General features: G+C 38.9%; 5 protein-coding genes and 1 long non-coding RNA gene across 6 annotated transcripts in view; 3 read left to right on the top strand and 3 right to left on the bottom strand.

Moving 5' to 3' along the window:
- The window catches only part of LOC149092446 (uncharacterized), a 136,773-nt gene that overhangs the window by 18,717 nt on the left and 104,657 nt on the right, over window positions 1-13,399 (top strand). The gene's annotated exons all lie outside the window — the stretch shown is intronic.
- On the top strand, window positions 22-1,592 carry Or85d (Odorant receptor 85d). Its single transcript, XM_030388622.2, has 3 exons — window positions 22-1,253; window positions 1,306-1,461; window positions 1,519-1,592. The coding sequence occupies exons 1-3, from the start codon at window positions 222-224 to the stop codon at window positions 1,573-1,575; spliced, it is 1,245 nt and encodes a 414-aa protein (XP_030244482.1). The 5' UTR covers window positions 22-221; the 3' UTR covers window positions 1,576-1,592.
- On the bottom strand, window positions 8,992-10,799 carry pch2 (pachytene checkpoint 2 protein). Its single transcript, XM_030388630.2, has 3 exons — window positions 10,641-10,799; window positions 10,208-10,577; window positions 8,992-10,135 (listed from the first exon to the last, which is right to left on the bottom strand). Exons 1-3 carry the CDS (start codon window positions 10,700-10,702, stop codon window positions 9,287-9,289), a joined length of 1,281 nt encoding a protein of 426 aa, XP_030244490.1. The 5' UTR covers window positions 10,703-10,799; the 3' UTR covers window positions 8,992-9,286.
- mRpS18A (mitochondrial ribosomal protein S18A) lies at window positions 10,839-11,518 on the bottom strand. The gene is made up of 2 exons (XM_030388637.2): window positions 11,340-11,518; window positions 10,839-11,255 (listed from the first exon to the last, which is right to left on the bottom strand). Exons 1-2 carry the CDS (start codon window positions 11,434-11,436, stop codon window positions 10,885-10,887), a joined length of 468 nt encoding a protein of 155 aa, XP_030244497.1. The 5' UTR covers window positions 11,437-11,518; the 3' UTR covers window positions 10,839-10,884.
- Window positions 11,499-12,193, top strand: LOC115564388 (protein KRTCAP2 homolog). The gene is made up of 3 exons (XM_030388639.2): window positions 11,499-11,627; window positions 11,691-11,991; window positions 12,043-12,193. The coding sequence occupies exons 1-3, from the start codon at window positions 11,624-11,626 to the stop codon at window positions 12,158-12,160; spliced, it is 423 nt and encodes a 140-aa protein (XP_030244499.1). The 5' UTR covers window positions 11,499-11,623; the 3' UTR covers window positions 12,161-12,193.
- LOC115564383 (uncharacterized) lies at window positions 11,653-13,388 on the bottom strand. Its single transcript, XM_030388631.2, has 4 exons — window positions 13,173-13,388; window positions 12,722-13,114; window positions 12,389-12,664; window positions 11,653-12,333 (listed from the first exon to the last, which is right to left on the bottom strand). The coding sequence occupies exons 1-4, from the start codon at window positions 13,308-13,310 to the stop codon at window positions 12,226-12,228; spliced, it is 915 nt and encodes a 304-aa protein (XP_030244491.1). The 5' UTR covers window positions 13,311-13,388; the 3' UTR covers window positions 11,653-12,225.

Below are 13,399 nucleotides of genomic sequence, written 5' to 3'. Positions count from 1 at the left end.
GCTCATTTATTTCGACTTAGACTCAATTAGGGACGCCTACATGACTGGGAACAACTGTTACCGTTCACAGAAGCATGCTAATTGAGAGATTTTTGTGCTCGTTAATCAAGTGGGCGTGGGTGTGCTCTAGCTAGCAATTATCAATTGGTTGATGGTGCTATAAAAGCGCCTCAAAATGTGCAAGGCACAGGCAGCAGTAAAGAAGCTCCGATACAGAAATAATGTGTAAATTACGGAAGCGCTCAAATGGACAAAAGAACGGAAAGACCAAATCACTGTACATGTTCTTTCGATATGTGGACATCTTTTATTTCTCTATTGGCATGAAGGCTTACGATCGAGTCCTTTTTAACGCAAATACAACAGATTGGCGCAAAACAATTTTGAGCTGTTACTTCATATTCCAGATGCTAAATCTGAACTTGACGCTGTTATCGGAACTGATCTATGTATTCTTGGCGTTCAGCACTGGCAACAATTTCCTGGAAGCCACTATGAATCTGTCTTTCATTGGATTTGTTATCGTCGGCGATATAAAGATTCAGCACATCTGGGGCAAGCGTGGGCATATCACCAAGGTGGTCCAGCGCTTACAGCTGCTGCATCCCATAACAGCTAATCAACAGTGGGAATATAGGTTGAGTGACTACCTGAGGAGCTATAGAATCGTTAGCATCTTCTACTTTGGCATGCATATGGTGCTCATTTGGACTTACAATCTCTATTGGGCTATCTACTATTTGGTGTGCGACTTCTGGCTGGGCAAACGACACTTTGAGCGAATGCTGCCTTACTACTGCTGGACGCCATGGGATTGGAAAAGCAATTGGAGCTACTATGTCATGTACGTCTCCCAAAACATTGCTGCCCAGACCTGCCTCTCAGGCCAGCTGGCGGCGGATATGCTCATGTCTGCCCTAGTCACGCTGCTGATCATGCACTTCAAGCACTTAAGCAGACAGATCGAGCAGCATGTGGCAGGCGTTCGGCCTGCTGACCAGGATCTGGGCTTTCTCCAGAGGAGCATCGTTTACCATCAGCAGCTACTGTGTCTGAGTCAGGACATCAGTCGGATCTTTGGCGTTTCACTCTTTTGCAACTTTGCCAGCTCGTCGTTCATCATCTGCTTTGTCATCTTTCAGATGACCATCGGGGGCAACATAGATAATCTGGTCATGCTGATCCTCTTTCTGTTCTGTGCCATGGTGCAGGTCTTCATGATCGGTAGTTACGCGCAGCGCTTGATCAATTCGGTAAGTAATTTAAGCAGCTATTGACCCAATATACTTCTGTTTTGATTGACAGAGCGAGCATATAGGCCAGGCTGTTTATAATCACAATTGGTACATGTCTGATTTGCGCTATCGTAAGCTAATGCTACTGATCATGCAACGAGCCCAGCGCCCCAGTTACCTAAGGGCTACCAACTTATTGAACGTATCCTTGATTACCGTAACAGACGTAAGTTGATCCTAACGGTGACTAATGAAACTTCTGTTATCCGCAATATCGTTGCAGCTGCTGCAGCTGTCATACAAGTTCTTCGCCCTACTGCGCACCATGTACTCCCAGTAGAAGGGAAGTAGGTGGCAGTAGAGGTAGAGCATAGAGTAGGTAGAGCGCGCGCAGGCATAGCAGGCAGCATGTGCAAGTGACAAAAGATGTAGTTACGGAAATGGTCGAATCATTGAGGGGCAATCATTTACGCCAACTCTCCTACAGTTGCAGCTTCTAATTAGATTGAGCAGGCAGTGCGATGGCATCGCCACTGGCGAAACGTACAGCAATAAGGATATAAAAAAATAAACGAAAAGAGAAAAGCTAAGGAAAACTATGCCCTTTGGCCAACACTGATTTTGCTTTGACTCGGGCAAAGTGCCAATTATTCACTGTAGTCCTTTGATGTTTAAGATTACATAAATATTATTTTTGGAAAATAAAGATGCTGCAACACAAAAACATATTTGTTTCTGCGCTGGGATTTAGGGGAATACATATATGAAGGTTACTTACGCCTCAGCAAATATTGATTTAAATATTGAATTTTTTATTTTAATCAATAATTTAAGTTTACAATTTTCTACATAGTTCAGTACAGTTCAGTACAGTTTAGAAAATTTATATGGTAAACAAAATTGAATAGTGAAAGAAATTCAAGAAATCTATATATTTTATTTATTTTATTTTACTAGGATTAGATAATGTAATAGACTTTTTTTATATCTATTATGTATTATATTTCATTGCTTTTCTAGTTCCATCTTCGCTTTCAAATTTTACATAGTAATTAATTTCTGAACAAAAAGTGTATTTCGCCCATTGTGCAATAGAAAAGTGAAAAGGTGAGAGAAGAGCTCCGCAACCACAAAAGCAATGATTAATTAACGCCAAGACACATCTCTCATTTTGAACTAATATTGGTACAGTGGCGCTGTACGATTGGTCATCCCAACATTTGCACAGTCCTTCGTTAAGCATATGCCAGCCATTTTAATTAAACTTGTAATCACGCTCTCTCACACACACACATTGGCTATTGGCATTTAGGCGCGGCGCCTGAGCTTATGCAACACTTAAAATTAATTGCAAAATTGGCTGACAAATTGCATTTTTATGACTGTAAAATTGAAAAGTTGACATAACGTTGAGTTGAATGGAAACGAGAAGGAAACTGAACGAAAAAACGGAAGAAGTGAAGCCCATGAACGTGGCTAATTACATTTGTACGGCTGTCTGGCTTGAGCTGCAGGGGTGAGGTCCACTCAGTTAGATAGATGGCAAAATTGAAGAATTTTTTCAATTAAAAATTTTGTAAAATACGGCACGATGCTCGCACAAGCAAATGGCAATCACAACAACGCTCGCAATGCTCAGCGGACAACTCGACCAAGTGGGTGTGGCTGACTAGTTGACTGGCTGATTGGCTGACTGGCTGGTAGGCTGACCTAATCTAATTAGAAATACGCGCGTCACGAACTTGACTTCACTTGATTCCCCTGCCATTACGCAGCGGACGACCAAATAGTTTCGACTAATTTCATTTGTATTTGCAGTTTTCACTCGCAAAGTTGTAAAAACTTTTGCCCAGCCCCAAGCCCCATTACCAATCCACTCGTCACAGATTTGGCTGTCCGTTGGGAAGCGAACCACAAGCGCATTTCCATTCGATGGCCAACCGCTATTAATCAAAGTAATTGCTACCGGCAAGTGGCAGCAGCGCCCGTTGCCCAGGTGCGCCTTTAATCTGGCCTTTAGTCTTAAGCCTTTAACAAGATGATATCGAGCGTTGTAAGTGGGGTTGACCAAGACACTAAAGACATGTGTTGTGTAGCATTTACAATTTGCGGTCAAGTTATTATATGCTTCTGAGATCGACGCGTTCATACATACGGACAGACGGACGGACGGACGGACGGACAGACAGACAGACAGACGGACAGTGCCAAATCGACTTTGTGGGGTCTGCCACGCCTCCTTCTGCCTGTTACATACATTACAACAAAACCATTATATCCTGATTTCCCATTTTCAATGGGTTCAGGGTATAAAAACTAAACACCATCAAAGTCAAGTGTATTCGTTCAAATAGGTTGAGCTGTGGCAATAATGAAAATAACACAGGAGATAATTAAAACAACGAATCGCGTATTCGTGCCAACGGTTGCACATCTCTAAGAGAAGCAACAATTCGTAAAAGCAAACAAGATTTAATTCGAAAGCAACAAAGTCAGAGAGAAAGCAAACTTTCATGATAGTCATGTTTATAGACGTGTCTGGCGAATAAATTAATTCGGTATACAAAAACTTTAAATATGTATAGCCAAAGTTTTTTGGTGGCCCAAATCAGTAAGCAGTCGCGTTGCCCTGTTACTACTGTAATCCAAAGAAATATTGACTTATAAAAACGTCAATATGCAAGCAACGGGCAACGGAAGAGCGCATTGTGCGCCAAGAAAATTGCAATGGCCATTGCAACCAAACTTTTTTTTTTCGCTTCAGCGTGTTGGTGCTTGAGAAATTGTATTTCATTTCATCAAATGAAGAAAAATCGTATTTTTTATAAGGCCAAAGAAGTGAGCGTCTGCAGATTGCTGGCTGCCTAGTGGGCCAATATATATTTTGTCAAGACGACTCGAGTGGGATCGGGTCGAATCCTTGGCGCCGCAATAGCTGCACGTCATTTTCTCACACAGTTATTGAATTTGTACATGCATGCATATATATATATTTATACTGTGACATTTTTGGAGCACATCTCATATGCCTGAAGCTCGTCAGCTTGACCCACTGCTAAGGCAACTACCAGGCATGTTTCCTCTCCCCTAATAGCAAAGACTGCATTTGTCAATTCTCACTTACTTCATTTGAGTAAACATATTTCCAGTCACGATTTCAGCATAAAAAACCAACACCAATATACACACACACACATACATATGCCCATTATAATAACAACTGTGCATATTTCTTTGAGTCAACTTAAATTGTAAAGTGCTGTTATCCAAACTAATGTAAACCTAAAACTTAAAGTCTTCAACTGTTAACAAACTAGTTTCTTACATATGCTTGCAAATATGTATTTATACATTATCAATAATAAGCGTTAAATTGACTTAACTTGTGGTCCCCAGCTTCAATAGCGCCGAAATAATTGCGTTCATACGGACAGACAGACGGACAACACAGACATTGCACAACACCAATATACTCATTTCACTCTCGTGAATGAGTATAAATACATCTAATAGTTTAAACTTCACAGCCTTTCATTCACACCGATTTACGCAACTTATGCTTGCATTAAAACGCAGTTGTTCTGTTGCTTTCAAAATTTGGCTGCATCAAATATGCAGATACCTAATACATATATATATATATATATATATATATATATATATGTATGTATATATAGTTTTGCCTTAGCCATGATTTACAAATATAAAACAATTCGAGGCCTGTTCGCAAGAAATTTATAATAAGCCACAGAGTGAACAAAATGCGCGAGGCCGGCCGCAGGAATTTAAATTAAATGAAAATTGAACTGAAAGTTTGGACAGAGAGAAACCCAGAAGAAGAGTTGAGCCTGATAAAATATAATATTATGCTTATATATGTATAAAGCTTATATATGTTGAAAACAAATATTTAAAATAGATTTCATCGAGATCAAAAAATTTTTGAATAGAAGCACAAACTGGATATTCCGGGTAGGAAGCTAAAATCGGTTTTATATTTTTAATTATTAAAGCTATATAGTTAATTATTTAATAAACTTAAATGAAATGTCTAAAAATATTTGTATACCCCGAACCCATTGATGGGAAATAAGGGTACAATGGTTTTTTTTTAAGTATGTAACAGCCTGAAAGAGGCGTGGCAGACCCCATAAAGTATGTATATTCTTGATCAGGGCGGCGAGATTAGTCGATTTAGCTGTCCGTCCTCCCCTCCCTATATTCAACCCCTCGCCGTTAAATCTGTGAAATGTAAATACAAGAGAACTGGTCTTTGGCAAATACACATACGCATTTTAATAATACAATTAATTCTGAAAAAGGTACACAACAAAAAAATATTCAACAATTAAGTTCCCATAGTAAGTCCACACTGCAGCCCATGCATGTTTAAGCGCGCGTGCGTATTTGTGTCTGTGAATGTGTTTATTTCTTATGTAGTAAGGAGGAAGAAAATAATTATTGAATTATCAGTTGCTCGAAGGGTTCAGCCGTAGCAGGCCACTGTTAAAACACACATTATCACCACTAACCAGTGACCTCAATCACTCAATTGTGGTAGCAGGCCAGTATAATATTTGAGGGATAAGCACTATGGTAAACGATCGATAGTTAGCCATATCGAAAGGGGAGTATCCCCATATCTGGGGAGGTGGATACTAGGGCTGCCAGAATGAGTAATGGCAGAAGAAGAGAAAGATCGGCAGAGTTAAGTAGAAGTTGAGGAGTTGAGTTTGATTTCAAGAGAACAAGACATGTAAAACTAAAGTGAAGAAATAAATAAATGAATAAAGGGATCTTGTAGTCCAGCTGTCTCGACTAGAGCTTTCTTACTTGTTTTATTATACAGTAGTTAATATTGAGAGGAGAAGCTAGAGATGGCTATATTCGCAGAAGCCTTTCATTTATATGAATTATTATTAATAAATTTCATAAATTATTTATTTTAATAATTATGTTTGAATTGAGGTTAGCATTTTCATGCCTAAAACTAACTAACATTTATTTCCTTGCCATAATTGAATGATCTAAATCTAAATCAACTCACAAAATATAAATACATATTTCAATATATGTAAAGTTATAATAATATAATTTCTCTGGAATTATTATACCTTCATCTCGTATATTAGATATTTTTCATTACATGGGACGTCGATGAAAAGTTTATTAGTTGAATAATTTCTGACCAAACATATGCAATAATCCCGCAATCCCATATGGAATATTTTCTTACAGTAGAATTCCGTAGGATTCGGAATGCAAACAATAAATAGTGAGCAATTTCACAATGATAGAGGGAGGAGAAGAACATGCACTTTAAATGCTTTGGCACCGACAACATTTGTTGGTAGAATAACAATTCAAGTTTGCAGTTCCATATGGAACATACATATGTTGCTGAAATGCTATCGAAATAAGCTTCACACACTAACACATACACAAGCTTAATATAGACAACAGGGTTGCCTACTTAAACTTCTTTCTGGGAGGAACTAGCCTCTTGCATTAACCCTTTAAGCTTTTGCCGTTTTACATATTTCGTCTAGAAATACAGTATTGTTTAATGTACAATTATTATTAATGCATTCCAAAAAAATTTGTATACTACGACATACATCATATACTTTAATGGGGCTTATTTATATAATCTAAATAAGGTAATAATGGAAATGTCGATTTTTACAATAGTTTGCAGGACTGAGCAGCACACACATTCCACACATACGCACACGAACCCCACCCAGCTACATAAACACAAGCTATTCAAAACATAAATAAACGTAACCATGAATTGTTGTTGTTCGATTCTCAACTGTTTTGCATCGAACTGGACGCCACATTTATTTTGGAATTTATGCAAAGGACTCGTAGCAGAGATACTGCAAATACGCAATGCTGCCCGGCTACCCCAGACAGGCAGACACAGCCAAGCAATAAAATATTTACAAATACTTTACGGTACTCCGGATTCGGGTATACACAATCATAAACAATCAAATCAATAATAATACTCGTTGCAACAAAAACCGAGAGCGAACGAATCTGTTTCCATTTGTCTGTGTGTGTGAATGTGTAAAGATAAATCAAGAGCCATATGCCAATAGTAAACCGGTTAAAGTAATCCTAGCTATCGAAATAAAATATCTGAGGCGATTCATTCTCCTTACGAACTTTATGCACTTGCTTTCATTTGTTTATAATCATTATATCCACGGAATCGGTTTCTCTCTCTCCCTGTCTCTGTCTCTACCTCTGTGTCTTTTTATATATCTCTCTCTCTCCCCCTCTCTGTGTCTCTCTCTGTCATTTTCTTTAAGAGAAGAGAGCTTCCGTTAACATTATTCTCTTTCCTTCTGCCTAAGTTGCTAACTTTCTGGCTCTTTGTATCACCTTCTCCTTATCTCCCTCTAAGTCCCTATCGGTTTCTCCTTTCCATTATTTTTACATTGACATTTACCTTATTATCCATCTCTCCTCCGTCTATTAAATCGCTCCTTCCCTCTCCAGACATTTTTCAAATTTTAATAGTACACATCATTTATACATTGGGGGATCTGTCAGTGTTTCGCCAACCGGTAACAATAAAATAAATCCCATTTAGTTATTTTCTTAGTAGTCGTTGAATATTACACATTCATACTTATTTTATAATTCTTTCCTATTATTTAATACGTCTTTTTATACGATTTCCAAATAACTCCATGCCTAAATTGACTGTTAATCACAATTTTCTATACAAAATGGCTGAAATTAGCTTGACAGATAGCGACTCGACGTGGGATATGCTAGAAGAGAAGACTGTAAAGAAATTGTCTGATAATCCTAGAAAATTTGGTAAGCACTTGCGCCGGGAGGTGGCCCAGCTTTTTAGGACACCCAGCTTTGTGCGAGAAATAGCCGATGAATTAAGACTACTGACTCCGCAAGTTGAGTCAAGCTCGAACGATAAGTACGTCAAGATAGATGATCTCAAGGAAACTGTGGCCAACCTCATCTCTCGCAATGTGGTCGGCCAGAGCTTGGCAATGCTGCAGGATAGTAACAAGCACTTTGGCACCATGATTGACCAAATAACCGAACACTTAGTGCAACTGAACGAGCGAGTGAATCAGGTGACATATGATTTACAAGAGATCGCCCAAGAAAAGAAATCACCACATAGCAGCCCAACGCGTTTAACTGCTGGCGCCGCCTCAACCACACACCATTCGTGTGAAAGTCAGTCGTATATAGCAAAGCCGGAAAAGCTGCGAATGTACAATGACCTCATCTGCAAATACAACAAGCAACTTAAGGATTGGTCGTCCAACGATATGTCAAACTCAAGCACCGCATCGAAGTCGGAAGCTCCAGCGTCGCAGACCAACGAGAAAGAGAAATCTGTCCGGTTGTGGTGTGTGCCACAATTTTCGGCGCCAAACTCAAAACGCCCAGACAGAGACACAGACTCCAAGCAGAAGCTGCGCTGCAAATATGACAGACGTGCAGCTGAGCGGCGTCAGTTCGATGCGAACATGCTCATGTATCGCAAGTCCCAATTTAGTTTGAAGCTAAATAGTCGCAATGAAAACTTCCCATACAAGCTCTGGAATCGTGGCTATACATCTGAGCACCTTAACATACCGCCAGCATTCCAGTAGTACTCTCTCTTCTCCACGGCAATCTTTACTCAAATAAATGAATAATAATTACGAAACAAAATGTTGAGATACGATTCTTAATAACAATTAAAAATAGCAAAACAGTTTATAGATTTCAAGTTTGTGTTGCAAGAAATACACAACGGACATGTTGCGAATTTAATTTAAAGGAAACCACACTCTATTATAGATAATTATTTTTGCCTGAAAGAAAAACATATAATTCGATTCTTTAATTTCAAACAGTCTTTGCACATAGTTTAAACATCAGTGTTGAGATTGAATGTGTTTGCAAATAAATGAAAAAGTTCGTGCATCGTAAATGAAAATGTAGTGTATGTAGAAGAGGAATCATAAAAATTATTGTGTTTGTCTTGTGGATGACGCGTTTGCTAAGCTTGGTGTTTGTCATGCCATGTCTGGTGAATATGTCTCTAGCTTTAGGTGTTGTTTTTCAGCCAGCAACTGCTCCAAGGCTAGCAGCATTGCATCCAGGAAATCCGATAGAGTTATCTTCTGGTCAACCTGAAAGAGATCTCGGCTTGTGTGCTGAGCATGTGCCAAAAGCGGTAATTTACGCAGAGTGCGTCCACTTAATCCAACACTGCGCTCCGCCAGGCTGCTGATTAGATCCTCTGAGTCCTCCTGACCTCTTTCCAAAGGCTCTGTTCGCACAATGCCCCTGGCCATCAGCTCCGTTAGCATAGACTTGTAAATGGAGACAATGGCTGATATAGCCGGCAGCCCTATATACTGACGTATATCTGCACGATCCAAGAAGGCTAGATCTATGCTATGTGCCAAGTTCGATGTTGCTAGAATGAGCACATTCGGACAGTCCTTGATGTCATCCAACTGGGTAAGCACCGCATTAACTACTCGCATTGCATCGCGAGGCTCATTGCTACTCATCGCACTGCGTTGATATGCCAGAGATTCCACCTCATCAATGAGCACGCAGACCAAATTATTTCTATCCGCAACAAGTTCACCTATTTTGCCAAAAAGGCGAGCAACCAATTTGCCACTTTCCGAGAACCACTTGGAGAACAGGCTATGGCTATTAATCTCCACAAGGTGTGTATAAGCATAGTTCTTTTGCGTCCTGACAGCCAGCTTTTGAGCGAGCGCCTTACACAGACTCGTCTTACCGGTGCCGGGTGGTCCGTGCAATAGCAACAATCTATTACAAGCAATCACATTCGAGTCCACATTATGTTGCGAGAAACTCAAGGCGGACAGAGCGAACTTAAGCAACTGGGAAGAATATGATGTATATGAGTATGAATATAAATCCATATATATCTAAAGAAGTATGATTTGGCACACCTTTTCCTTCAGCCCTTCCTCGTAGATTAAATTATCCCAAAGGCCAACAAACTCACTGGCAGGTAACAAAACATGATTGGCAGAAATCACGCTATCCAAATCATCGGGATTCACATCGCCTTCTCCATCAAAAAACCCACCGCCTGATCGCAACTCAGGGCGCTGCGTCATATAATAATGGTAGCAAAGTTTTAACCTATTATCCAACTTCACGATTCCATTTTCACCAGTGTCTTTCTCCAGTAGTATACTTTGAATGGCTGGAATGTGTGCGCTCGCATCAAAAGCTAAATTCCAACGCAGAGTCTTTAGCGATTTTAAGTACGCGTCTAACTGCGGTTCGATTTCGGCTTGAAGCGTTTGCATTCGCCTGAAAACAGAAACAAAGCTCATCTATCTTTTCTACAAGTTTATTTCAAAAAATTTCACTTACTGTTCGCATCGGTGCAGGCGTACTTCCACATGTACCGTGTTGCTATTACTTAAAAAGTTCATTGTTATAGAAACGCGCCGCGTTAAAAATAAAAAAAATTTGAAGAATGCCAATGCCAAGATCGATGTGACCAAATACTGGTATTGCAAAAATATTTGGCAAACTAGTATTATCGATGATTATATAAGAATGCCGGCGTTTACAATGGAAAACAATTACATTTATTTTGGTATTATAACTAACATCAGTACTTAATTGTTGATTCTATGAAGTATTTGTTAAACTTGCGCCATCCAAACCGCTTCTTTGGATCATTTTTGCTCCAAGACGGGTTAAGGTTAGGCATCAAGCCAGCCTTCTGAGCCATAGTAACTAATGCGCCCATTTTCTTTTGCTGCCTATGGCACAATCCAGTTATCCGCCTGGGCAGCATACAGCCATCAGATCGCACGTATTGTGATAAAATAAGCACATCAGTATGTTTAATGTCTAGACCCAGGGTACATTCTGGACAGAATTTCGAGGTGCAGGCTGGTTTTAGCATCTTTTCTGCACGTGGCGACACCACATTTACACCCTCATAGACCAGTACATTGTTTTCCAATTTCTCATGTACTTAAAATACAAAATTATTTAGTTTCAAAACAAATATCAGCAAGGTTATGAAACATCGCACTGTATGCATGGAATTTTACTTACTTTCCTTTATTAGCAGTGGTGGGCTTGTTGCAATACTACGCGCCTGCAAAAATGTACTCCGAAGACTACTGGTGGCAGCTTTCAGTAATGAAGCCATCTAATAATGTACTATTTTATTGATAAACGTAAATTCGGCTAAATTGTAAATACAATGGACTATCTTTTACGTCTTATCGATAAGTCGGCCGGGAGCATAATATCGATGTTTGAAAATCCCACAATTAAGTGCTAATCGATAGGTGCTCCCTGTCAATAGATGAAACAATTAAATTCCCAGCTTAAAGATGTGTAAGTTTCTCTTTTAGTAAAAATGCCTGTGAAGTAAAAAACAATAATAATTTTGATTTCCAGCAAAGTCAATTTCAACCAAAAGCCCTCTGATCTCAGCCGTTATATCAGGCATACTCAGCTTGGTAATTTTCGCAACGTTGCGTTTCTACGCCCAGTGGTTCAATACTTCCCAAATTAACACTCTGATTGGTGGCTACTTGTTCTCCTGGATGTTTATTTTGAGTCTCACATGCGTCTCGAATGCCGAAACATTGGTATTCGGGGCTGATTTTCAGGCTAGGCTTGTACCCGAAATTCTATTGTGTTTAGCAATGACGGCAAGTGCTGCCGGCGTCGTTCATCGCGTTTGTGCCACAACCAGGTAAGTATACACATTTTCTTAAATTTTGGCTAACATTTTTATATTTTCCAGTATTTTTTTCTCCCTTGTGGGCTTATATTTCATCAACCGAATCTCTTCCAAGTATTACAACAATCCCGTGGTTGTCGAAGATTTACCTTTGCGAAAAAGCGGCAAGAAGAATAAATAAATTTTAAATAAAACGATTATATATATATAAATACATTGAATTGAATTGTATTGTTATTCTAAAATCTAAAAGCTGATTCGATTAAGAGGCGTCTCATTGCCTGTCTCTGAAGCCACTTCACTACTTCCTTCTGCCAAAAAGCTTAGTAAATTGTAGTCAATGAAGCGTACCAACTGAAAGAGCAACGAATTTCATTAACTTTAAATGCTAATATTTGGTCTCGCTTACCATTAAGATGGACTTCGTTCCGTCCACTTTGTGCTTATCTTTCAGCTTATTTCTAAGTGTTTTGAACCACTGTGATATCTCATTCTCTATCTCAACATGAGGCAATTCGAAACCCCGATATCCAGCTTGCTTTAAAGCCGAATTTTTGTTGTTAAGCGCAGCCGTTGACAAAATTAAACTGAAGCTTTTTATCAATACATAAATTTTATGTATTGACCATTCGTCCAAAATTGTGTCCACATTTATAGTTCTTATCATTTGCCAGACTTCTGAAATCTTTTCATTTTACTCGCATTAACAATCAAATAAATATCTATTATGTAAAGCACTTACGTTTCTATAAATGTGCATAACAATTGGAGTCCGGTTTGCCAATTCCCCTATAAAAGATCGCAACAGGCCCAATGAAATCATTTTCCCTGTCTCGCTCGCTGTGATTATATGCGGCATGGCCCATAGGAAATAATGCATATAGTCATATTCCGTACTTCTCTCCGCGAGGCTAGCTACATATTTAAAGTATTCAATTAATTCCCGAGTTATGTAGTCAATCATTGTCGGCTTTAATGTATCTGAATAGTTTAAGCAGTCGTTCAGTAGCTCAATACGTCGATTCTGTATTTCGGGATCACTCAGTAGTAGCAACATAATTGCAGCAGAATATAACGACGTTATTTCCTCTAAGCTCAAGTCATTTTTAAGTGCCTTAGAAAAACCTTCACAGATCTTAAATATGTATATAAAATATTAAAGTAATTGATATGTATCATACTTGGTAATTTACCTTTTGCACATCACTCTGGGTCTCCAATTTATTTTCAAGCGTGATATTATAGTATTGCTCAAGAGGTCTTAATTTTATTAGAGCTTGATGCAAATGCATATATTTCAAATTCCTAAAATTTGAATTGATGTTTACCATTTTCAGGAGTACAATAAACAGAATATCAGCTGTTTTCTCTCTCCGCGGATTTTACGATTATTATCGAATACCTCCTGCCATCGATAAGT

The sequence above is a fragment of the Drosophila navojoa genome, chromosome 2 (genome assembly GCF_054131105.1).
Source record: "Drosophila navojoa isolate 15081-1374.11 chromosome 2, UAZ_NAV_1.0, whole genome shotgun sequence".
In the NCBI taxonomy this organism is placed as follows: domain Eukaryota; kingdom Metazoa; phylum Arthropoda; class Insecta; order Diptera; family Drosophilidae; genus Drosophila; species Drosophila navojoa.
This window is presented reverse-complemented; position numbering and strand designations above follow the sequence as displayed.

Coding starts and splice junctions, on each gene's coding strand:
- Or85d (XM_030388622.2), top strand. CDS start 222: ATGTGTAAATTACGGAAGCGCTCAAATGGACAAAAGAACGGAAAGACC. Junction 1,254..1,305: donor CGCAGCGCTTGATCAATTCG/GTAAGTAATTTA, acceptor TTTGATTGACAG/AGCGAGCATATAGGCCAGGC. Junction 1,462..1,518: donor CCTTGATTACCGTAACAGAC/GTAAGTTGATCC, acceptor ATATCGTTGCAG/CTGCTGCAGCTGTCATACAA.
- pch2 (XM_030388630.2), bottom strand. CDS start 10,702: ATGAACTTTTTAAGTAATAGCAACACGGTACATGTGGAAGTACGCCTG. Junction 10,578..10,640: donor CGCCTGCACCGATGCGAACA/GTAAGTGAAATT, acceptor TTCTGTTTTCAG/GCGAATGCAAACGCTTCAAG. Junction 10,136..10,207: donor AGGAAGGGCTGAAGGAAAAG/GTGTGCCAAATC, acceptor TATTCTTCCCAG/TTGCTTAAGTTCGCTCTGTC.
- mRpS18A (XM_030388637.2), bottom strand. CDS start 11,436: ATGGCTTCATTACTGAAAGCTGCCACCAGTAGTCTTCGGAGTACATTT. Junction 11,256..11,339: donor ACCACTGCTAATAAAGGAAA/GTAAGTAAAATT, acceptor TTGTATTTTAAG/TACATGAGAAATTGGAAAAC.
- LOC115564388 (XM_030388639.2), top strand. Junction 11,992..12,042: donor CGCGTTTGTGCCACAACCAG/GTAAGTATACAC, acceptor TATATTTTCCAG/TATTTTTTTCTCCCTTGTGG.
- LOC115564383 (XM_030388631.2), bottom strand. CDS start 13,310: ATGGTAAACATCAATTCAAATTTTAGGAATTTGAAATATATGCATTTG. Junction 12,665..12,721: donor TTATGCACATTTATAGAAAC/GTAAGTGCTTTA, acceptor TAAAATGAAAAG/ATTTCAGAAGTCTGGCAAAT. Junction 12,334..12,388: donor GAACGAAGTCCATCTTAATG/GTAAGCGAGACC, acceptor TTGCTCTTTCAG/TTGGTACGCTTCATTGACTA.